The sequence below is a fragment of the Camelina sativa genome, chromosome 7 (genome assembly GCF_030686135.1).
Source record: "Camelina sativa cultivar CO46 ecotype springtype chromosome 7, ASM3068613v1".
NCBI classification, from domain to species: domain Eukaryota; kingdom Viridiplantae; phylum Streptophyta; class Magnoliopsida; order Brassicales; family Brassicaceae; genus Camelina; species Camelina sativa.
In genome coordinates, this window is record NC_141886.1 from 20,484,041 (window position 1) to 20,506,577 (window position 22,537).

The 22,537-nt window shown below is 35.9% G+C and overlaps 4 protein-coding genes across 5 annotated transcripts; 2 read left to right on the forward strand and 2 right to left on the reverse strand.

Annotated features, from left to right (window-relative positions):
• Window positions 1-99: 99 nt before the first annotated feature.
• Window positions 100-4,005, reverse strand: LOC104701411 (conserved oligomeric Golgi complex subunit 5). Its single transcript, XM_087458957.1, has 3 exons — window positions 2,422-4,005; window positions 1,629-2,102; window positions 100-1,287 (listed from the first exon to the last, which is right to left on the reverse strand). The coding sequence occupies exons 1-3, from the start codon at window positions 3,514-3,516 to the stop codon at window positions 367-369; spliced, it is 2,490 nt and encodes an 829-aa protein (XP_087315083.1). The 5' UTR covers window positions 3,517-4,005; the 3' UTR covers window positions 100-366.
• A 5,102-nt stretch (window positions 4,006-9,107) lies between these two features.
• On the forward strand, window positions 9,108-12,469 carry LOC104701413 (uncharacterized). The gene is made up of 8 exons (XM_087458959.1): window positions 9,108-10,244; window positions 10,361-10,460; window positions 10,833-10,889; window positions 11,025-11,142; window positions 11,400-11,482; window positions 11,567-11,628; window positions 11,701-11,758; window positions 12,103-12,469. The coding sequence occupies exons 1-8, from the start codon at window positions 9,982-9,984 to the stop codon at window positions 12,163-12,165; spliced, it is 804 nt and encodes a 267-aa protein (XP_087315085.1). The 5' UTR covers window positions 9,108-9,981; the 3' UTR covers window positions 12,166-12,469.
• Window positions 12,470-12,591: 122 nt separating this feature from the next.
• Window positions 12,592-14,422, reverse strand: LOC104701414 (putative WRKY transcription factor 9). Its single transcript, XM_019227691.2, has 5 exons — window positions 14,071-14,422; window positions 13,848-13,982; window positions 13,472-13,759; window positions 13,280-13,393; window positions 12,592-13,058 (listed from the first exon to the last, which is right to left on the reverse strand). The coding sequence occupies exons 1-5, from the start codon at window positions 14,275-14,277 to the stop codon at window positions 12,747-12,749; spliced, it is 1,056 nt and encodes a 351-aa protein (XP_019083236.1). The 5' UTR covers window positions 14,278-14,422; the 3' UTR covers window positions 12,592-12,746.
• A 4,882-nt stretch (window positions 14,423-19,304) lies between these two features.
• On the forward strand, window positions 19,305-22,181 carry LOC104701415 (uncharacterized). Of its 2 annotated transcripts, none has more exons than XM_010417099.3 (2): window positions 19,305-19,552; window positions 20,750-22,181. In XM_010417099.3, the coding sequence occupies exon 2, from the start codon at window positions 20,766-20,768 to the stop codon at window positions 21,768-21,770; it is 1,005 nt and encodes a 334-aa protein (XP_010415401.1). In that variant the 5' UTR covers window positions 19,305-19,552; window positions 20,750-20,765; the 3' UTR covers window positions 21,771-22,181. The 2 variants fall into 2 exon arrangements, with proteins under 2 accessions (XP_010415401.1, XP_087315096.1); XM_087458970.1 differs by having other exon boundaries at window positions 19,435-20,249.
• Window positions 22,182-22,537: the final 356 nt, after the last annotated feature.

A 22,537-nucleotide genomic window follows, 5' to 3' on the forward strand; every position in this document is an offset into this window, starting at 1 on the left:
AAGAAGACTACATTTCTCTGGTCCGATAAGACATTTTATGAACTTTGGCCCGGAACTTTGTTATCAAACATCGAAAAGAAGATAAAGAAAACTACTCTATACTTAATCTTGCTTCAACAATTAAACATTAGAAACTAGCCGAAGAGGGTTCGATCTCCGACATAAACAAACAAAAAGCAAAGAGCTTCTCTTCAAACAAATTATGGAAGTCATTGAAGACACCAACCACGGTATGACATATGAATCTCGATTTACATGACATGTATGTGAGAGATATTGTAACTACAACTAAAGAAAAATTCCGTGAGACGAAAAAGACCCGCAATAGAAGATTATTGGTTCTCGGTAGCAAAAAGCACATGGAGCTTACAAGTTTTCTTGTGTCAAAGACGATCCAATTTGAAGCATTAGAGGATAAACTGGACTGAACTCTTTGTCCCCTCTCGACCTGATCTTCACTGCATAATCATCCAAAGTGGCTTTAACACCCTTCCAGATCTGATCCTCTCTTTGGTTATCAAGCCACAGTGAGTACTGCTTAGGACTCAGTCTGTTCTTTTGCATTGGTGATTCTAACTCGTCTGGGCCTCTCGTATAGAGATGATGTAGGACGATACTTGGCGGTAGATCCTGGATGAGAGGAGACGATCCCATTTGTGATGTTTCCAGGAAAATTAATGGCCTAAACGCTCTAAGAGCTCTGTACGGTGCTCCGAGTTGTTCTACGGGAAACAAATTCTGTCCCACTGCTAGTTCCAGCTCCGCCATGTCTTTGGCCATCCTGAGTTTTCCCCATTCTGAAAGTGGTCGCACAAGGGAAGCATGTCTGATGTAGAAGATCAAAACCCTTGAAGCCATTTGTCTTGCTAGTCTAGTGCAGATCGATTCTGTCCCTGCAGTGTTAGCGGTCGCTGCGGAAGGCAATAGTCTGGAAAGGAACTCACTGCGGAAGTGAAGAATCGATCTCTGCAACTCCTCCATGTATGAGGAAGCGTTGTTGTCCATGGCAGCATCATCAACACCAAAGTTTTGATCATGGATTTGAAGAATGCATGACTCGAGCTGGTCTCGCATAGCTTTAAATAAAGGTGTAACTGGCTCACATGCCGCATCATAGATTGCAGCCAGATTAGGAGACAATACATCAGCAGCAATGCTAGGAAGGTCCGCTACCATGGATGAGATATGTGTGTGGATTCCTTGCAAATGCTGACATAATGTGAAGTTCCTGATCTGTGTTGAAGTTGCAGGACCTGATATCTGGCGCGTCTCAGGGCCTGTAGAAATCTGCAATATAAGTGTAGCTGTGTTACATGTCAGACATAAAAGCATACATGTCTAACTTCTTTACACTGCTTAGCCCCAATTATCTCAGAGGAAGATGTAGCTCTATTTCTCTTAATTTCTGTCTCGATGAAATTATAATTGCCGCATGAATTATTACTTTGTACTCATTCTACCTTATACATCTGCATGTAACTTAACTTCCTATATGATATACATCGTATACAAGCAGAAATTGAGACCATACTTTCGGGAGTTTATGAAATCCATACTCAAAAGGACAATGGGTACTAATAATTTGGCAAGTGAGAAGAAAAACATAAGAGAAAAGAAGTTTATCATACCTGGCACTCAGCTCGTTGAGCTAGGTTACTAAGGGCCTTTCCTATCTCACGCAAAACTAGAAGAGTCAAACGAGCATCTGGATGAACAGCCTCAATCTCATCTTGAATGTGTGATAATACCTGTGAGATCTGATCTTTTGAAGGTAAACTCCCACGGCTCGACATAGGGAATATGGAGTTCACAAGGTCTGACAAGCGGCCAAAGCATAGGGATAAGAAAGCAGTCTGGAATATTGCAATGCATGCAACCATTTGTTCTTTCCTTTCTAAATTAATAGCAGGTAACACTCCCTTCACATCCGTGTTGAAAGAAATCCTTTCAAGAAGGTTTTCTATCATAGAAACGAGCTTTGGATATCCCATTGTGAATATTTCTTTTACAAAGCTCGAAGCTGTGTATGCAGACTTCATTTGACTAGTAAACGCCTTCACAAGTGCATCCCAGACTCTGTCGGTTAACATAGAATCACCTTCCTGTGCATATAAACACTTCATGTCAGCAATAAAACAAGAAAATCAGGCAGGAATCTAATTTAATCAACATCCCTGACATCACATAAACACATTGCCAAGTTTCTTTTTAATGCAAAAAACATGTAATGATCTAATGCAGCTTGCACCTCAGGGCATTGATAGAATCTTAGAGACGGAACTTAACAGGTGACAGTATAAACTCATCCAAGAACACTCTCTCTTTATCTCAATTATCTAATGCAGCTTGACCCTCGAGAGATCAACACTATAAACTAAGGAATCAACAATGGGGGACTAAATAATCAGTAAAATTCCGAACCTTGATGACTTCGTCAAGAAGAAGGACATGAGTAAATGGATCCCTCTTCTTGGACAGTACACGCTGCAAGTGCCACACGGCAACTACAAGTGAATACAACTGTTCCATACAACTAGCCATCCTCTGCCACAACGCCTCCCTAACTTTAGCACCGCCACCAATGTGCGGTGCTCCGCTAGACCTAATCCCACCAGGCCCGTACCCACCACCTGAGCCAGAAGAAATAGCCTTCATGTCCATAGCAACGCTCACACTCTTCACAGCCATTCCCTTATACTTATTCACCAGTTGATCCACCGTAGGCTTGAGCTCTCCAAGGTTATAGAAAACTTGCAGACCAGTCCCAACCTCAGCTTGATTCAACCCTTCCATGCCTCTCTCCAACCCCTTCATAGCTTCAGACCTCAATTTCTCCCCAATCTCAGTAACAAACTTGATTTCCTCATCAATAACATCAATGCCGAAGAGATCGTACTCTTTACACATGGTTAAGATCTCGAAATGAAGCTGCGCAGCTTTGGTGAGATCGATCTTATCTGGATCGGGAGAATCCGTTAGATCTCGCAGCTTCTTGGAGAGACGAAGCGTGCGAACGGAGTGAGAGAGCAACTCAGCAGCGGAGTGAAGATTAGATAGCTGAACGGATTTGGATCGGATCGACCGGACCGGTTCAGATAGATCGGATCTAACACGGCGAATTGAAGATTGGAGTGAAGAGACAGAGGATCGGAGAGAAGAGAGAGAGATATCGGCGTGGGAAAGAGAAGAGAGCTGAGCGAGCAATTCAGGGTGACGAGAGATGACGTCATTACGGAGCTGAGCATCGAGGAGGGCGATGGCTCGGTGGAGACGCTCGGCGGTGGAAGCGGGAGATCCAGAAGCGAGAGCTTTGGAGGAGAAAGATGCGGAGGAGAAGGAAGAGGAGAGAAACGGGGAAAGGATTCGATCGGTGGCGAAAGAATCGAGCGGCGAAGAAGACGGTGGTTGTTGCGGCGGTGGTGCGCCGGAGGAGAGTGAAGAAGGAGGAGGGTTTTTGAAGGTGGAGAGACGTTGAAGAGATGGAGAAGATGAAGGAGACGAAGGAGGTAGTGCCATTTTTGAATCTCTTCTACAGGTTTTGAATTTTGCAAATGGCGATTTTAGTTGCAGATCAAAGCGACGACGATACTCTCATTTTTTCAACGTTAATTCTCTGAAACACAAAAAAACACTCTGAAAGAAGAAGAACCGGTTTGTCTGTGAATTTTGTTGGTTATCGACGAACCATTATTATTTCGGATGATGTAGGCCCGAACCCAGACCCATCAATAACTTTGATATAGTAGATTTTATTGCTGTAGCCTGTAGTATTTTTTTGGCTTTAGAAGTTAAGACTTTGAAAAGCTTAAAAATAATGTGTGTTTATAGAAAAAAGATTTCTACAGTTACAAAAATTAATTAAGAAAAAAATCTTTTGGCTGTGAGTAAAAAAAAGAAAAGCCAAAACATGATTGATGTAGAAATGTCGACCAATATATGGCTGTTGAAAGATTCCAAAGCTACAACCAAGCTCTATGAGAAAAATGTTAATAACATGTCTTTCCCACGATAGGAGGAAGAAGCATATTTTCTTTCCCCATGCTTATTACATTTTGTTCGGTGTTGGTTGTTTTGTTGAACCGCAAAAACGATGGACCAGTTTTATTGACATTATACGATTCATACTTTAACTATGCATAATAAGATTATATAAGTAAAATGTTAACATGTCATCCCCACGATCGACTAAAGCATATATAAGATTTTGGAAGGAAAACAATGGTTACTTATTCAAAACTAAGGAGACTCGTCGAGTCCAAAACAAGGGATACGCCAATAAATAACAAAATTATGTAAAACTATAAATAGTGAAAAGAGGGATGAAAAGTCCTGAAATCCTCATCCGATCCTACGTGCATTTGACTGGAAATCAGACACAGCTCCGAGGAAGTCATATTGTCCAGCTCTCTTCCACTCATTCTCCGGTGAGAATTCAAGGAAAAGCATGAGCAACCAAAAAGTGGAAATAAACATGAGCAACCAAAAGTGACAAGTTTTATTACTCCTTCAACAGCCATAATCTCTCGAACTCGCTCTGCATGGATTCAGCTCTTCGTTTCTCGTATTCTATCTCCCATCGCGACTGCAGTAACAAAAGCATTTGTAAAGATACAATTGTTGGGATACAATCCAAGTCCCACATCTAAAGTTTGAAGGGACTATTATTAATATATAAAAGGTTAGAGTCAATTTACTAATTGTCAATTGGTTTTTAGTTAGAAGCTCAAGATAAGCCCAAATTTAACATGGTATCAGAGCCCAAAGTTAAAATTATGGTGGACCTAGAAAAGTGGATACGGACATGCTTCTTGTTAACCCGAGTAATGGGGGCCCAAGAAGGGGTTTACTATCGGTCCAAGTGGGATCGGTTCGAGATGGAATTATCATCTCGAGGAGGCGTGTTAATATCCCACATGTGGTCTTTGGTTTGAAGAGGAGATTGTTGGGATACAATCTAAGTCCCACATCTAAAGTTTGAATGGACTATCATTAATATATAAAGGGTTAGGGTCAATCTACTAATTGCGAATTAGTTTTTAGTTAGAAGCCCAAAATAAGCCCAAATTTAACAACAATGAAATGCAAGATAAGATACATGATCCCGCAAGCGAATATATATATATATATATATATATATATATATATATATATATCCCACCATATACCCAGAACAAGGCACAATTGGTTTAGTGATCCAAAAAAGCAAGTCAGCATAATGGGCAAGATTGTGTATGTATACCTGGTCAGAAGCCGTAATCTCTTGAGTTCGCTCTACAAAGACTAGGTGTAAGAAGAACAATGATGTGAGCAAAAACAAAAAAAAACCAGAGAAATATATAAGAATAAGGTTCATGACTTTGAAAACGAACCAGTGATTCAACTTCTTGTTTGTGTGGACACTGTTCATATCTAGAAAGAGATCACAATGCACGAAAGAAGAAGTAATTCTACACAAGAAAACCCTAGGAAACAGAACCGTTGTTCTTCAAAATGTTATGTTATTGTGAGAACTACCTATTGCTGCTGGGTGATCCGCAGAAATTGCAGAGCACTCTCACTTGTTGCTTCGTCACATTTCTTCGCCTCCTCTGCGGCTTCATCTTCTCTTCCACAGCCTAATGGAAGAATGAAATGTTATGCTTCTTTTAAGTCAAGTGTCCTCTTGTGTGTGAGAGCAAAAAAGAGCCATTTGATCATTTAGATCCGACTTGCAAATTTATAAAACAAGAATCTAAACAAGGAATCAGTTGCAAGAGTCTAGATAGAGTGCGTGCAATGAGTTTGATCGATCGGTCTAAGGCGGAAATGGAATCTGTTACTCAAGGATTGGGAGGTTGATATTGATAAATCAATCAAAGCACGTAGTATCTGAGTTTTAAGTGAGCACAAGTCGACGTAGGATTTCTCGATCTCTCTACCATTCATTTGCCTGTGAGGATGAACAAAGAAAATGAAACCCCAAAACGAAAAAGTATAGAGAGCAATAAGATGGGAAATATGGTAATGAGTTAATTATTACTCGTTGAAAAGCCACAATCTCTCATATTTGCTCTGCATGGATTCAGACTTTAGTCTCTCGAATCTGCTCTCCATTCTCAGGTGCAAAAAAAAACATGAGCATCCATTTTAAATATGCAATCTCTGTCTCTGTGGCAAGAAGAAGAGAGAGGACTTGAAAGAGAGTATAATAATAGACGCACTTGTTTTTCCTCCTTCTGTCTTTTTCCTTCATCTTGTTTCTCCTCCCGTATTTTTTCTTCAGAGCTGTACATTTACACGTACGATTGGTTTAAGCAAGATGTCATAACGTAAGACAGTAAAAAGAGAATCATCTCTCACAGAGTCTGAGAGATAAAAGGATTCAAGATATTATTACCTGCTCGTAGAGGGAGCTGAAACCCCTCTGGGCCATCTCCTAGAAACCCTTCTCCTTGGACCATCATTCTCATCCTCTGTTTCCTTCTTCTGCAAGAAACCATAGGGTTTGCGATTTATGTCAAGTATCTAAATGCAGGGGGGAAGCTAAGAAGCCAAGAAGAAGAAAAAAAAAAAGAAAAAAACTGCGAAAAGATGTAAGAAAGGTTCGAACGTTGAATGAACAACATGGAGTCTATCTATTTAGAACAAGAAAAAAACACTCAACATTGACTGTCTTACTCCTACATTTTAACTTTAGTCTGGAAAGGGTAAACAAAACTGATCGGCTCCTCAAAGATTCACAAACCAAGAATGTTATAGGGAAATTGAATAAGAAACGACACTAGGTAACTTTTACGAGTTAAAAACTTTTTGACCTGTTTGAGCAGCCTTTCATCTTCAATTAGCTTTGCCTTATTCTGGAATACATAGTCAAACAAGATGTTTTTTGAGCATTTTACAATAACAGGAGGAGAAGGAAGTTATATTCATTCTTCCCTAAATGAACAAGTTTCCTCACCTTTTTGTCCACCACAATGACCCAGACATCCTTTAGACAACTTTCAAATGCTCGCAGCTCAGTGAAACTCACATCTTCGTCTCTACCACTCATTCTCCTGAGAGTAATATGAATGAAGAAATGTCAAAGTTCATACACATGTAACCCTGAATGATTCTGAAATGTAGTAAACGAGACGAGGCATACATACCTGAGCAGGTTTCGTAATCTCATGACTTCCTCCCGCAACTGCAAGCAACCAAGAACATAGATATAAACTATACCATTTTGATGATAAATTGTGTTGCAAAAATAGGACATAAGGAAGTGATATATATGTATACCTCTGCTTCTTCATTATCTTGATCCTCTTCAGAGCCACATCCGTATCTACAAGGAATCAAAAGGTTAAGGCAGTAGGTATACTATGATTGCTTGGCTATAATGATCAAAACGTTCTCTGTTTCCAATTCTAATTATGTTGGAGAGTTGAGTTTACGGCTAAATCAATCGTGAGTGATATAATCTGAACAAGTTATTATAATCATGTTGCATCACTTTCTTCCGAGATCCCAACAAAGCCCAGTAACAAAATATATCCCTTAATCCAGAAACCTAAGAATCGAGTTTTTGTTAATTTTGTCATATCCCGATTACTTAATAAGACCTAAATTCCAACGAAACTACAAAACCCTAGAATTAATATAGCCCTTAATGGTTCAAAATTGTTCTTTTTATTTTATTTTATTTTAATGGTTTTGGTTATATTCTTGTTATAACGTCTTTATCACTTTCTATACAGTCGATAGGTTCTTTCTCTATGCTATCTCTCTAGGTAACACCAGTAAACTAGGAAACGTCCTCTCTAAAATCTCCTTTTAATGGTGAAATCACACAAGCGAGTGTTAACGTTTAAGTCAAGCTTCACGTTTTTTCCTTGTAGATAGATTTTCTTCATATATTCCCATCCCTTAGGGCATTTCCACTAGGGAGTGCTCATCCAAATACTCTTCAATAAAAAATTAATACAGAGAAGAAAGAGAGAGAAGAAGAGAAGAGAGGAACTCATACTCTGATTGCTGAAGGAGGAACCGTTTTTCAGAAAATACTAATATGTGTCATTTAATTAATGGTTAATATTAATAAAAAATAATAAATATATAAATATAATTAAAATAATAATTTTTTTAAAAAAGCAACTGTCTAAGGTTGCTCCTGTTAATGATGGTCTTACCATCGGGATCTCGGATAATACGATCATCTCTACCAAAATCATCATACAAAGAGCTTTCTTTTGGGTGGAATCTTGTAATCAATGCACTTCAATTCTAGCTTCTTCGCCGGTTCTCTATAGTGTGATGTCTCTGCCGCCCAATCGGTCCCTAGCTAACGGGATGATATGAACGAAAACGGTTTTCCGTTTCATGCGACTTCAAACAATATATAAATCGTGTTAATTTGATGATGTTGTGAAAATTTATTTGACATGACCTATAAACATAGTTATAAACTTTTATTACTCCATGTATTTGATCGTTTATATGGTTTTATGTCTTATTTAATTAGTGGTAATCACTATTTCGTTTGATAAATGAATTTTGTTCGCAAACATTCAAATTTGAGATCATATAAAAATTCACAGCGGCAAAAAAAATGAACATACAGTATATATTTGAAATTAAAGATAAATTACTAGAAATTTATATGCTTTTATTTTCTAGGCTTTTTAAAAAAAAAAACTATAGTTTTTTCAGGCAAAACTTTGGTTACCTATGCACAAAATTAATAATTCTTAAACCGAAGTTTCGAACAGACTCGACCCGAACACTCCACTGGCTTTAAATACGGACAAAACATATTGACTCCATTTTTTTTTAAAACATTTTACTTTAATTTATTAAAATTGCAACACTCCGATTACACATACACTCCAATTATTTTGTATAGTCGCATATAATTGTATAAGCATTGTACGAACGGATCAGTTTATCCCACAATTATTGGGATCCTAAGATTAATTTTGCATTATAAACAAAAAAAAAACTTAAAAAACATGAATCAAATTCAATATTTTGTGCTTTTGACAACGAGGACATACATTGCCATTATTAATAACCCATCAATACAAAAAAAAAAAAAAAAATCATGTCTACTTGATACTTAAAAAAAAACTTTGGGGAATAAAAAAGGTGAGGTATGAGAAGAAAAGGCATCAAATGCTTTATTATTGGGATTCGCACTGTTTACTAAATTCCACGATCTGCCAACCATCTCTTATTTTTATTTACTTCTCATTTTTTTTTTCTTCTAATTTTGTAATAAATTCCAAACAATTGAAAAAAATATGAATATGTTCTTTAAGTCTTATCTCCCTTCAATTAGGAAGAGAATCTTTATTTGTATTCCCATTTTTGCATTACAGTCAAAAAAAAAAAAAAAAAAAAATCCTCTTTTGTTTTTCTCATTTTACATACAATTTCATTCCTTTAGTGTTGGAAAATAGTAAATCCTGTAGATTTTAATTTGAGTTTATCTTTTATAAGTAGTTTATAGTATTTTTCTCCATGAAATTTTGGTGAAAAGTCATAAAGTTTTTTTTTTTTTCCCATTATATGTCTAAAAAAAACATCCTCCATTGGCATAGAAGCTGAGAAGGCTGCTGTCAAATACAGAGAGGAGAAGAGAAAAACAAAAAAAAACCCAAAAGCAATTCCACAAACTAAAAAAAAAAAAAAAAAAAAAAAAAAAGTTGTGATTTGGTAAACAAAAGATCAATTTTTTGGTTTCTTCGTTTGAAATTAACAAACAAACAAAATAAAAGACTTGGGATTGAGAAGGTGAAGAAGTTTCAAGCTTTTTTTTTTAGCTCTCTTCCATGGCGTAAGATGATTCACTTCCTCAAAGTTTGTATCTTTTTTAACATCTGATCAAAGGAGGGTTTCGGGTTTTGCTTTTGGATTTGAAGGGTTTGCTTTCTGATTGTTAAAGTTTCAATCTTTTTTTTTTAGTTGTGAAATTTGGGTTTAGATGGTGTGAAGGGGTTTATAGGGTTTGTGTGTTTGATTATGTGGATGGCTACTCGATCTAATTCTGGGTTCGAGTCTTTGAATTCTATGATGAGCCGTCACGCTTTTAATTTCCAAACTAACAACTCTTCTGAGATGATTCCTATGGGTCCTTACTTGGGGATGAGTATGATCAATGCTGCTACTTCTCCTGGAAGTTCTTCGAATCCTCTTGATTTAGTTTCTGGTCCCAAGCTTGATACTTCCATGGTTAGTGAATGGTCAACTGAAGAACAATACAAATTGGAGGATGGCCTTGAGAAGTGAGCCTCTTTTTTTTTTTTTTTTTGGCTTTTTATGTCCTGTGAGGGAAGCTGAGATATTTTTGTTGTTGTTGAATTTTTGATATGACCTGAAGGGTTGATTCTGTTTATTGCAGGTACAAGGATAAGCCAAATATCATGAAGTATATTAAGATTGCTAGTACTTTGCCTAACAAAAGCGTTCGAGATGTGGCTTTGCGGTGTAGATGGATGACAGTAAGCATCTCTTTGTTCACATATCTGCCATTTTTAATTTTTTCGTTCCACGGTTTTTGTAGCTTTGTTGTGACCATTTTGCTGCAGTCATGTAGTTCTAAGCTTATACCATGCTATATGTGTGTATCAAAGAAAAATGATACTCGGGGAACAGTTTCTATATGTTCCATTTCATACATATAATAGAGCATACATAGATTCCTAAACTTAAACTAAACTAGACAGAATGAAATGGTTTTCCCGTAGGATGGAATTTTGGGTTGTCGTTTGAGTTGTATTACTTGAGTTCTTGGGATGAGATTATGGGAGATAACAGTCTTTGAAGTTGGAGTTTTGATATACTGAATGTATTTTTTTTTTTTTTTGCCACAGAGAAAGAGAAGAAAATCAGAAGAATTTAATTGTGGAAGAAGAACAAGTTCTAGCAAGGTATGTTGTTGATTCTTGCCATTTGCTCAATTTGATGAGTGAGTTGAACAACAATTGAAAGCGACTTTGATATCTTTTGATAAGTTGAGGTTTTTAGTCCTAAGGTGCTTTCTAAAAAGATTTATATTTCTTCAGGACAAGCAGGTGGAATCGTCTTCTAAGTCGAGCATACCCTCTGTTTTGCCTCATAACATGGCTTCGTACCCTTTCTCAATGCCCTCTACAAGCTCCAGTAAACAAATTACATGTGAAGGTTAACTTCTATCTTTTATCTGAGAGATTTCCATCCGAATTTGCATACTCCAGGTCTTTATGACATACATCTAGTAAAGGAGTATAATGCCTCTGTATGTTTACATCGTGACACTCTATTGAAGTCCTCTCTCTGATCCTCTTACCTTGTAAAGATGATTCCTTTAAGCTCTCTTGCATATGGATTTTGGTTGAAGTGGCAGTAAACTTTAGTCTTGCCTATTTTTCCTTACTGATTCTTTCATTTTTCTGTCTCAGATTTAAGTGGTTATGCAAGAAATCTCTTAGACCAGAATGTTCGAGCTTTTAGTCAAATTAGAGCTAATCTCTCCTCGTATAATGTAAGTTCTAGATTACATTGTTCAAAGGAATGCAAATGTGTTATTGGCTTCTTGCTACCGCTCTGTCCTGATAATTGCACACAGGTAGAGGATAACCTAGATCTCTTTCGTCAGGCAAGGAACAACCTTATCACCATCCAAGATGAGTAAGTTGATATTTTTTAACATTTTCTGTAACTTGGGTGGAGCTTGGTGTACTGATATCTTTGATTTGGCAGCATGAAAAATATGCCTTGCTTGATGGCACCATTGCCCACAATCAATGATGATCTCTCGGTGAGTAATTCAACTTTGATAAGTTAATAGGCTGCTCACTTTTGCATCACCCTTTTGCTTGTTTACTTTTGACCTTACTGTAGTTCGACTTCTAACCCCAGATCTCTGGTCTAAGGGCTCAAAGTATAGAATTATTGTGCTCCTAATTAGCTGAGTGTCTTAAGACCACTTTTTTCAATGTTTTTGTTTGAAGAGATTAGTCTATTAAGAGTACATAGAGCCTATAATAGTTGAGTAGGTTTAGTCATTTTCATGTCATTTTTTCAATGGGTTTTGGTTAGGTTCGTGTACCCGTGCTGTTAGTTTTACCTGACCTTGACTTTTGTTTCCTTGATTTGTATCAGGTGTTGTCATTCAACTCAATGCAAAGTGATGGCTTCCACTCGAAGCAGGAGCCTTTGGGGTGACATAAGGAAATCATCTGGTTTCCCTTAATTATCTGTAAATTATCTTGAAGAAGCTGGAGGAGACACAAAAAAAGCTCATCACATGTTGGGAAGTTTGTAGAAATGTTATTCTTTCGTAACATCAACGATCTTTATTAATGCTGCGTCGGATGTTGAAACAGGACATAAATATAAAGAATGGATGGGTTCAATTAGGTGCCAAACTAAAAACCCTCTTTAACTAGGTTTCTATTAGATCAATTTGGTTCAATTAATGTCTTGGACGATTTCTAAACCATATGTATAAAAAGGATTCTATTGCAAAGATAGAGAAGAGCGTGTTGAGGTTTGCTTCTGTAGTCTTTTGATCTTTTTGGTGTGTTATTTTGGTGCACGTTTCTTTTAACATGCTCAATCACCGTTACTAACATTAGAAAGAATTAAAACAGTCTCAAACTTTCAATTTTCTATGTACCAAACACAAATGTTAAGAAACAAGAACAAGAAATAGGCAAAGAATCCATGATGACTTGACTTAATAGTAAAATAATGGAACCAAAGGAATGAATAAGCATAGTTGACGATTGAGAGACATGGGAACTCTACATCATCCAATTTAATTGGTTTTGGGGAGATGAAACATGATCTCCTCTAGATGGACCATCAAAGTTCAAGCTTCGTATGGTTCGGTTGTTGGTGGTGCTATTTTGTGGGTATGTGATCAAAGATGAGTCTATGATTGGAGGAGTTTGATAATAGGAAGGATGAGAGAGGTTGTCGCTGGAATCGAGTAACAAGAATGGAGAAGTGGAGGCAGTAGATGCCATGGCTGTTGCTCCCACCGGAAGTGGATGGTTATGTGTTCCTTCGTAGGTTGTTATCAGTATTGACATGTCTTCTAAACACCTTTGCACCTTTATAATGCAACAAGTCATAATTAACTATATACATATTTTTCATCATTTCATTTAAATGTACTTATGACATGTTATGAATTTTACATTGGACATAAAGTAATATATAAAGTACCACATTATCAATAATAACTTGATCTAAAATGGTCTCCCAACAAAAGAATATAGAATGTATCTTTGAGGGTATGTGCAATTGCACTTTTCACACATCGTATTCGTACCTGTTTCCTAACGGGACATCCTGGAGCCACGGTACATCGGTAATAAGCTCGTGGACATGGATTCCCTTTTGCGGTTTTCTGACCGTACTTTCTCCATTGGCATCCATCATTCATCTACACACATCTATCTTATTAAAAGATCATGTTACCAATATCTAAATTGAGACCAAGATAAGAGATGATGACACGAACCGTTGCCGTCTCACATCTCGCCCTCACAGACACCCTGGCTTTTCTATTCCCCTGAGAAGATGATATGATACGTGGCGCGTTCATATCTAAGCTGCTATTGTTGTATCTTTGCTGATGATGAGACTGAACAGCTTCTTTGCTCTCTTCTTGTTTCTGCTTTTTCTGTAGAGATAGCGAAAGCCCTAATTCTCTTTCCACGGATGGAGATATCTCAGCTCCTCTTTTCCGAGCCTTACTTGTTATATCCACACACCATTTGCCTTTTGCTCCAAGGAACGTTTCAAGACCCTAGGTTAAAGAAACCAATCAAATTATTCATGTTAATTATCAATTTATTACCACTATGTAACGTGTATGAGACGTAAGATTCTCTCACCATCTTCTTGGTTTGATCGATGACCGGGAATTTCATCTCCAGATGACGATAATCTTCAAGAGTCTGCTCCACAAGCTTCCTCAGCCTAGTATTCTCTTCTTTCACACTTTCCATCTGGATCTGTAGCTGCAAGATCTGATCTCCATCCATGGATGTTAAGATATTTGCACACAAAAAAATTCTGATGGATATATAAGATACATACGTATAGGTACGTACGTACCTCTTCACGTTCGTTCTCTTCTTCCCGGGTTCTTGAACCTAAACAAGAATCTTCTTCTTCGTCTTCTTTCACCATTTGTTCATCTTCATCACCGCTACTAGCATCATGTTCTTCGTCTTCTTTATTCTCACTGCAGCTATGTTTTGATCCTTCTTCATCTTTGTCCTTTTCCTCGGCCTCGAACTTGAGAGAAAGATCGATGCCCATCAGTGGAGATGCAAATTAATCTAAACTCTTAATTTGTCTGTTAGCTAGCTTTGGATTTTGATTTGCTAAAGTCAAATCCCATTTTCTCATCAGAATATATCGTTTACTATTTGTATTATTCACTATAGTACGCATCTCTAAAGCTCGCTTTGACTTTCTTTAAATAATCAGTTTTTATCTTTAAGAAGAAACTAATCCATGTTACTTCATAAAAGGATTGATTTTGGTCTTTAAAGCACTTAAACCGGAGTTACGATGGAATCATGACTTTAGTTACCATCCTAGTAGTCATAGAAAAGTGTATACATATATATATATATATATATATATATATATATATATATATATATATATTTCTCCCTGGCCTTCTCTTATATAGTTTGTTTATTAAGTGATCATAAGAATATTAAGATAATTAGATCCAGTTTTTAACAATTCATAGCATTTTTTTGTTTTGTAATTTCATTATATTGGGCATTAGGGTCCACGAAATTTCCCGTCACATGGATGGTAACATGTGAAATACAGAAGACCATCGACCTGTGTATTTTTAATATTGATGTTTTTGTTACTTACTAGATGAAATATATAATCTCTGCGAATTAGAGTTATCTAAAGATGAAATACCAGTAAAAAAAAAAAACAATCTAAGCATCCAAAATCTTTATAACGAGATAGCTCATAGCTTATTATATAATATGCATTCTTTCTACTGTACCTTGAATTTTTTTGGTGAAGTTGTTTTGAAATTTTCAATAGATATCTTCTTAAAGTCAAATTGGTGTTGTGATGAGATTGAAAGTTAAAAAGAACAAAAAAAAGCTTATTGTAGTAATTGACGAAATAAATACCATGACGTTGTGTATCCGCCAAAGTTTAATTACATAAGCGAGCGCAGCCCTCCCAGCTGCTACATATCCACGCTAGGAAAACTAATAACGAATTGTTCGAACTTTTGATGAGAAACCATTTAGAATAATATACAGTCAGTGGCAGATCTACGTAGAAATTCATATAGGTTTTATAAATTTAATAAATGGTGTTGCGCAAATTTATTGGATTTAGGTTAGTTTGGTAATAGTTGCCCCATGCTAAACCTAAGAGCTTATGTTTGGCGAAAAATGTTCAGTATAGTGTAATGTAAGTCGTAATGTTCTGTATAGTATATTAGCATAGTAGGTTTAATTAGTTTTGGTGAAAAATCTATACGTCAAAGGTTAGATTGAACAATCCCACATATTTTAACCGTCCCCGGCCAGTAGATATGTCAACAATTCGTCTTGGGATACCTGACCTAATTTTATTTATCCTACTAGTACTAGCTGACCTAATATATTCATTCATTTCTATTGTTTTCGATCGATTTTTTCTTTTGATGAAGTTTGATAGATTCTTTTAGTCCATAATTTGATGGCGAGAACGTCGGAAACTATAGTATACAAAGAATAAGAAAGCCATGTCATTAGTTAAGTGCGTTTAAGAAGAGGTCTCTCTATGTGACATGTTTATTTTTTATTTTTTATTTTTATCTTAACGTGAAATTCAAATTATTAATTTTTAAATTCGTACGAAAAAACCCAGGAGAACAAGATACTTGCCTTGGGATCCGACCTTAAAATAGTCAACTAGAAGACTTACAACTTTAATTATTTTCATACTCACACGTTCATTTTATAATCAGTTTTTTTTTTTCTTTTTCTTAACAAAAGTTTTAGCCTATATATTGGGTAAAAAGATTATAATCGAACTCGTGACTATTATAATAGAGTAATACTTAGGGTAAACCTCTTCATTCATCCCTTTATAAAATAAAGAAATAAAATCTGTACACATTTATTATAAAATTAAAAATTTAAATCAATATTTTATAAATCCAAACCGATATATAATTTCGTTGTAATTGTAAAGTCTAAACTCTAACCATCTCATTTATAAACCCAAACCGATGTATAATTTCGTTGTAATTATAAAATCTAAACTCTAATCATCTCATTTGTAAACCAAACCGACATATACTTTCGTTCTAATTGTAAAATCTAAACTCTAACCATCTCATTTGTAAACCCAAACCGACATATAATTTTGTTCTAATTGTAAAATCTAAACCCTAATTATCTCATTTGTAAACCCAAACCGACATATAATTTTGTTCTAATTGTAAAATCTAAACCCTAACCATCTCATTTGTAAACCCAAACCGACATATAATTTTGTTCTAATTGTAAAATCTAAACCCTAATCACCTCATTTGTAAATCCAAACCGACATATAATTTCATTTTAATTATAAAATCTAAACTCTAATTCTCATTTATAAACCCAAACCGATATATAACCTCGTTTAATTGTAAAATCTAAACCAAAACAATATTTAACTTTTTTTAAATAAAAGTATACAAAATTTATTTCCTTAATTTGTTTTACTTTTTTAATTTAGTTTTGATTTATTTTTTACATAAAATATTAGATGGAACATTCTGATTGGTTGAAAGGGAAGGGGTGAATACAAAAAGTATTTTTCATTATAATCTTAATTTTTTACATAAATATTAACTTAGGCATATCATCTATATACTGTGTACATATGATAATCTTTTCTAGTTCTGTTCGGATATATTAAATATTAATACATATCTCGATTTTCTTGAATTACATGCTCTGGACCTCCATTATATCTTAGATGACTGTTTTAAATCATCTAATCTATATATTAGTTTTTAGTCCTATATTAAAAATGTATATCTTAAATAATATTAACATATAATATTGCTAGAAGTCAGTTAGTTATGCATGTGTCAAAAAACTAAGCATACTTTTGATTCTCTTCTGTGCAACATGGATATGTTTACGTTACTTATCTTGCCAAAAGAACCTTTTTGTTGATAATATAGAAGAAAATGTCATATAGCTGTAAAGAAATAGAATTTTGGCAGAGGAGGCGTGGGACAAATTAGGAGAGCAAGCGGCGCCGCAGCCATATCGCCCGTTCAAATTTTATATTTTACAAACAAGAAAAAAGGTCAAATGCATGTCTCTCGCTTCGTCCCTTTGTAAGTTTTCTTCTCCTCATTGTACATCTGTCTTTCTGTCCCTAAGTCAACTTTTAATTGAAGTCCCATAGCTTTAGATTCTTTACACCAATACCGTAATCTCCTCTCTTTTTTTCTTTTCTTGCTGCATTCTAATGATGTTACAACGAATTCTTTATTTATTCATCCCCGAATTGAAATGTAGAAGTTGTTAAATCCATTGTTTTTTACTGCAAATAGTACGTAAACTCTCAAAGGGATGAGATAGAAACAAATTGATGAAAAAGATAGAAACAAATAGTCTATCTTGTTTATCTTTTGTTCAGTTGAGAAACACTTTTCCTATTTTCTTTTTTTTATTCATCTCATTGTAGATGAAAGAGATGAGTAATTGAGTTTACAATTTCTTATTTGAGATGAATCTATTTTTCATCCAGTTTTTTCATCTAAAAGTACAACCATTTGAAAAGCTGTATTATTTAGAACGTGGTAGATAATAATAGCCATACTCATTTATTAATGGAGATTTGATAGACCAATATGAACTTAGTTTCCTGAACTTCACATCAAACTCAATAAATCTATTATATATTACTACATAGCGGCGGATCCAAAAAAAAGTTTAATCCAGGGTAATAATATTAATTTTTTTTTTTTTTGAATTATGTCAGTTAAAACATTTGATTAATTTTGTCAATTTAACATAAATAATAAAATTTTGTTTTATTAATAGAATATGGGTTTGTTAACAAATGAAATATAAACAACATTAAGTTTTTCTAATGTATTTTTATGATATTTTAATATTATACACAACACACAAACGTAAGATGAAAATAGAGTTAATGGGAGCAATAAAGAATATTTTAGCAGGGGCATACTTAAAAACTTATGTAATAATATTAATCTAAAAAATTTACTCTTGTCAAGTGTCTCGGCTAACCCGTAACGTACGTCAACCCTTGTTACTACAGATTTTTTTCAAACACTCTAAAATATGCTCTTCCTATTGGAGTATGTGGGTTATCGGTTAGTGTAGAATAATATCCGGTTAATGTTCGGTTCACTTAGTACAATATATTCAGAGAATAATGTGTTATCTTCTTCGAAACAGAGGTTGGATCGTTGTAAAGAGTTAGAGAATCTCCTAGATTTTGGATTTCTGTTTTAGCTTCACTCTATATATGTAATCGACTCCATTGAGATTGAATATACAGAATTGAATCGATATATGTTTCTCTTTACTTCCTAAACTATATTTTTATCAGCCAATACCAAACCAAATCCCGCTTTAAAGCTGATAATAAATTTTACTTAGGTCAATAACTTAGATTATAATTATGTGATTTTGAATTTCATAAATTGACATGGAGTCAGCCTTGGTCTAAGTTGGTGAAGTATAAGCTTGCAACGGCTAATAATATCATTTTGTTTGCGGCCACATTTCTTCGAATCTTTTTAGTTTAGTGATTCAATTATGGTAGTTGTGCATCATCAGTTCAAGGGGTTGAGACTCCATGGGGGCCAAAAAATTCAAGGTTGGTTTTGCTTATTATATATTACTATAGATTTCTTTTTAAATCATAGTTTTTTTCTGTTTATTCAAAAGAAAATAAAAAACTAACATGAAATGAAAAATGTCTCACAACTCTATTTATATAATCAAATTTATAACTCAATAAGATACTACCACTTACTCATCTATAATTTATATAATGGAACTTTACTCTCAAACATAAATCATCACTTTCACAAAACGTATCTCGTATTAGGGGAGCTACCAGCAATACCGAAATCTAAAACATAAGATATGGCGTTTGTTTAAATTGAAATGGAAATGTATTCAAAAGTATTGATGAAACTTGAAAGAGGTGATCCATCAACTTTAAAAGTATAGATAAAAGTTGTGAATTTGTATGATTCGATGTTAGGCCCAATTGTCAAGGGCCTTCTAACGGCCTTTTTAAAACCTTGGGTGCGCGCGTCAGTCTTACGCACTTTAAGGACGCGTGGATACTTTAACTCCACTACACGTGACGTGAGGAAAGAGAAACTCCGATTCGAGAGCTTTGGTGGAGAGCCTGTGGAGACGCTTCCACGCGAATCTCGCACTCCCACTCGTCTTCCTCGTCCCTCTCTACCTCTTCGTTTACCCTTACCTTACCTTACCTTACATCTCTCGGTCGATCGATTCAAGCCTCTTCGTCTTCTTACGCTGTGTTTCGAAACCCTAATCTCTAATAAAAGGTGAAGTCTTTGTTGCGTGTGTTTGTATTCCTTGTCTTCGTTTCTACTCTTTTCGTCTAATTAGCGATCTGGGTTGGTGTTTCTCTCGACGGATTTTGGTGGGTTCGTGTTAGATTATCGAGATGTTATGTAAATTTTGGAAATTTCGAATTCGAACTTAAGGAGGGTTGCTGGAAATTTCGGATTTTGTATAGCTATGACTTTTCCGATTTCGGATTTGGTTCATGGGGTCGTTGAAAATTCGTTGGAATTGTATAATAGAACTTGTCAGGATCCATTTGGGTATTTCAATTTTTTTTGATTTCTTGGGAAATAAGGATCGGTGTTATGAGAACATTTCTATATTTTTTGTTTTAACCCTGCTTATAAATTTCTCTGGATCTGAGATGTGTCAAAGGTCATTGCTCCATGTGGATTAGATTAGATTAGATTAGATTCTAAGGTTTCTCCTTTGTTTAATTATTGATTCACTGTCATGTCGCGTGAGTTGTTCGGTGAAGCATGTTCCTTTTGGTTGTCTTGTAACATGTAGGCACATCTTTTTTTTCTTTTGTTATTTTTATATTGCACTTTATGTGATCTTATTAACTTGTATTTGATGAGATGCGACTTCGTCTCTTCATCTGCTTTTTTTTTCCATGAGTTTTGGAATTTGTTGCTGAGAGTCTAGTCATTGTGTTATCTTGGGAGTAGTGAGGTATATTGCTTCGATTATTTGATCTCTTTGTCGTTTTAGTCTAGTCGTTGTGTTATCTTGATCTATTTGAATTACCATACTTTGATCCCAGTTTCATTAGATTGCATTGCATTTGTATTCCCATAGATGATTTGTTCATAATGCAAATCCAGTGGTATATGAATTCAATAAATGTCATCTAGCCATCTTTGTTTGAGTGACTATATACTGAATACATTTATTCCGAGGAATAGGCTGATATTGTTACTGCTGTCAACATCAATGCCTGTTGATTCGTTGTGATTCTGTAAAATTTATGGGTTCTCTTTGCCATTGATGCGAGATTGTGAAATATCTGTTATAAATGCATATGTAGCTGGCTATATTCAAGAAGCATCATTGTTACATAATTCCTAAATCAGAGTGCTAGATATTTCATAAAGAGATATCTCCTTGTACTGTTACAAACTTTTGTATCCATATATTTTTTTCCTAATCTTTTTTTTTCTGTATTTGTACAGGTTTGATTTTGAGATTATGGCCAAAGCTAGGAGGACAAGACGCAGGCTTCCTTTCCGACGCTTCAGGGCTAGAGCAAGGCCATACAAACTTCCATCTTCTAATCGGCTTGTGGGAAGGAACATGTTTGCAGAAGATTGTTCAAAGTGTCTAGAGAAGAGGGACTGGGAGAATGTTATATGCTCGGTTTGCATGGAGTGTCCGCACAACGCTGTTCTTCTCCTCTGCTCATCGCATGACAAGGGATGTCGTCCTTACATGTGTGGAACCAGTTTCCGGTATTCCAATTGCTTAGATCAGTACAAGAAAGCGTCAGCTAAGCTGAAGTCATCGAGTCACCATCAGATCAATAAATCTGAGCTTGGGAATCTCACATGCCCACTTTGTAGAGGCCAGGTGAAAGGTTGGACAATTGTGCAGCCTGCTCGTGACTTTTTGAATCTTAAGAAGAGGATCTGTATGCAGGAGAACTGTGTGTTTGCTGGAACCTTCAAAGAGCTGAGGAAACACATGAAAATGGACCACCCTACTGCGAAGCCGCGTGAAGTGGATCCTGATGTGGAGCAGAATTGGAGAAGACTTGAGATTGAGCATGACAGAGGTGATGTTATGAGCACGATTAGGTCGACCATGCCTGGTTCGATGGTGTTTGAGGATTACGTGATAGAAAGGAACAATGCTGACGGTTCAGATTCAGATGAGGGTGATGATCATGGTGGGATTGATGCTGGAATTGGTAGGAATCTTGTGAATGTTTTCCTTTTGTTGCATGCTTTTGGGGCACCAGGGAATCAGTTAAGGCGCTCTGCTTCAGATTCGAATGACTCGACGACAATCAACCACGGAACAAGTGAGCTGAACTTCTCCGGAGAAGAGGAGGAAGAGGGGGAAGAAGAGAGGCATAGTAACAGTAACTCTTTGGCAAGTCGAATGAGGCGACAAGGACGCATTCTGCTGGGACGTTCAGGTAGAAGACGTAGAGATAGAGAAGCTAATCAGAACACAGGTCTTCCTCCTAGATGAGAGAGATTACACTACTTCAAAACAAAACCCTTTGTCTCATTCTGGGTTTCAGGTAAGTTATATGGTATTGTTAGGTACAAATGTAGTTTCCGTAAGTTCAAAACAAACACACAAAAAAAAAGGCTTTTGGCCTTTCTGCTTTCACCATTGGAGAATTTGGGAATTTGACTCGAATTTGTTTTCATGTGCTCTTTTAATGGCCAGAGAAGCAGGCTTGCAATCCCATGTTTTTTACTGTATTCTGATGTAACTTTCTGGGTAGAAAAATTTCACATATATCTATCCTTGTGAATAAGCATAACTAGTGATGATGACCTATGTGGTCTGTTCACGAATTATGGAATGGTGGATGTTTCCTTTCTGTTTATAAGTTTCATGTACCCTTAGTTGAATGAAATCTGGTTGCCTTTGTTTGTTGGTTTCGAGACTTACCTTGTATCGTTGGTGTAAGTTTTAAGACTACCAACTAAACATGTGTTTGGTTTCTCATTCTTTCTCTTTATAACATGATCTTAATCTTGGTGCTAGTGTGTGATTTAAGTTTTAACTATTTCGGCTGCTTTAGTCCGCTTGATACTAGAGTTTGGGTCGGGTTAGGATTTGAGGAATCTTCACTCCGTTTGGTTTTTATTTTGGTGGGAGAGAAGCAAATGGCGAAGCGGAAAATGTCAATAAACAAAATGGTGGGGGCATCACTCTTACTATGTCTTCACTCTATCGTTCTCTGAATTTTTTACTGGTCGCTATCGAGGTTTGTCGTGTCCCCA

Bases quoted from the DNA above. Each gene is read 5' to 3' on its own strand.
- LOC104701411 (XM_087458957.1), bottom strand. From the start codon at position 3,516: ATGGCACTACCTCCTTCGTCTCCTTCATCTTCTCCATCTCTTCAACGT. The intron at 2,103-2,421 runs GTTCGGAATTTT...TTATATGCACAG, and splicing joins TTCTTGACGAAGTCATCAAG to GAAGGTGATTCTATGTTAAC. The intron at 1,288-1,628 runs GTATGATAAACT...CTTATATTGCAG, and splicing joins CTCAACGAGCTGAGTGCCAG to ATTTCTACAGGCCCTGAGAC.
- LOC104701413 (XM_087458959.1), top strand. From the start codon at position 9,982: ATGTGGATGGCTACTCGATCTAATTCTGGGTTCGAGTCTTTGAATTCT. The intron at 11,629-11,700 runs GTAAGTTGATAT...TTGATTTGGCAG, and splicing joins CTTATCACCATCCAAGATGA to CATGAAAAATATGCCTTGCT. The intron at 11,759-12,102 runs GTGAGTAATTCA...GATTTGTATCAG, and splicing joins CAATCAATGATGATCTCTCG to GTGTTGTCATTCAACTCAAT.
- LOC104701414 (XM_019227691.2), bottom strand. From the start codon at position 14,277: ATGGGCATCGATCTTTCTCTCAAGTTCGAGGCCGAGGAAAAGGACAAA. The intron at 13,760-13,847 runs GTGAGAGAATCT...TCTTTAACCTAG, and splicing joins TCGATCAAACCAAGAAGATG to GGTCTTGAAACGTTCCTTGG. The intron at 13,059-13,279 runs GTACGAATACGA...TGCATTATAAAG, and splicing joins GATGTCCCGTTAGGAAACAG to GTGCAAAGGTGTTTAGAAGA.
- LOC104701415 (XM_010417099.3), top strand. From the start codon at position 20,766: ATGGCCAAAGCTAGGAGGACAAGACGCAGGCTTCCTTTCCGACGCTTC.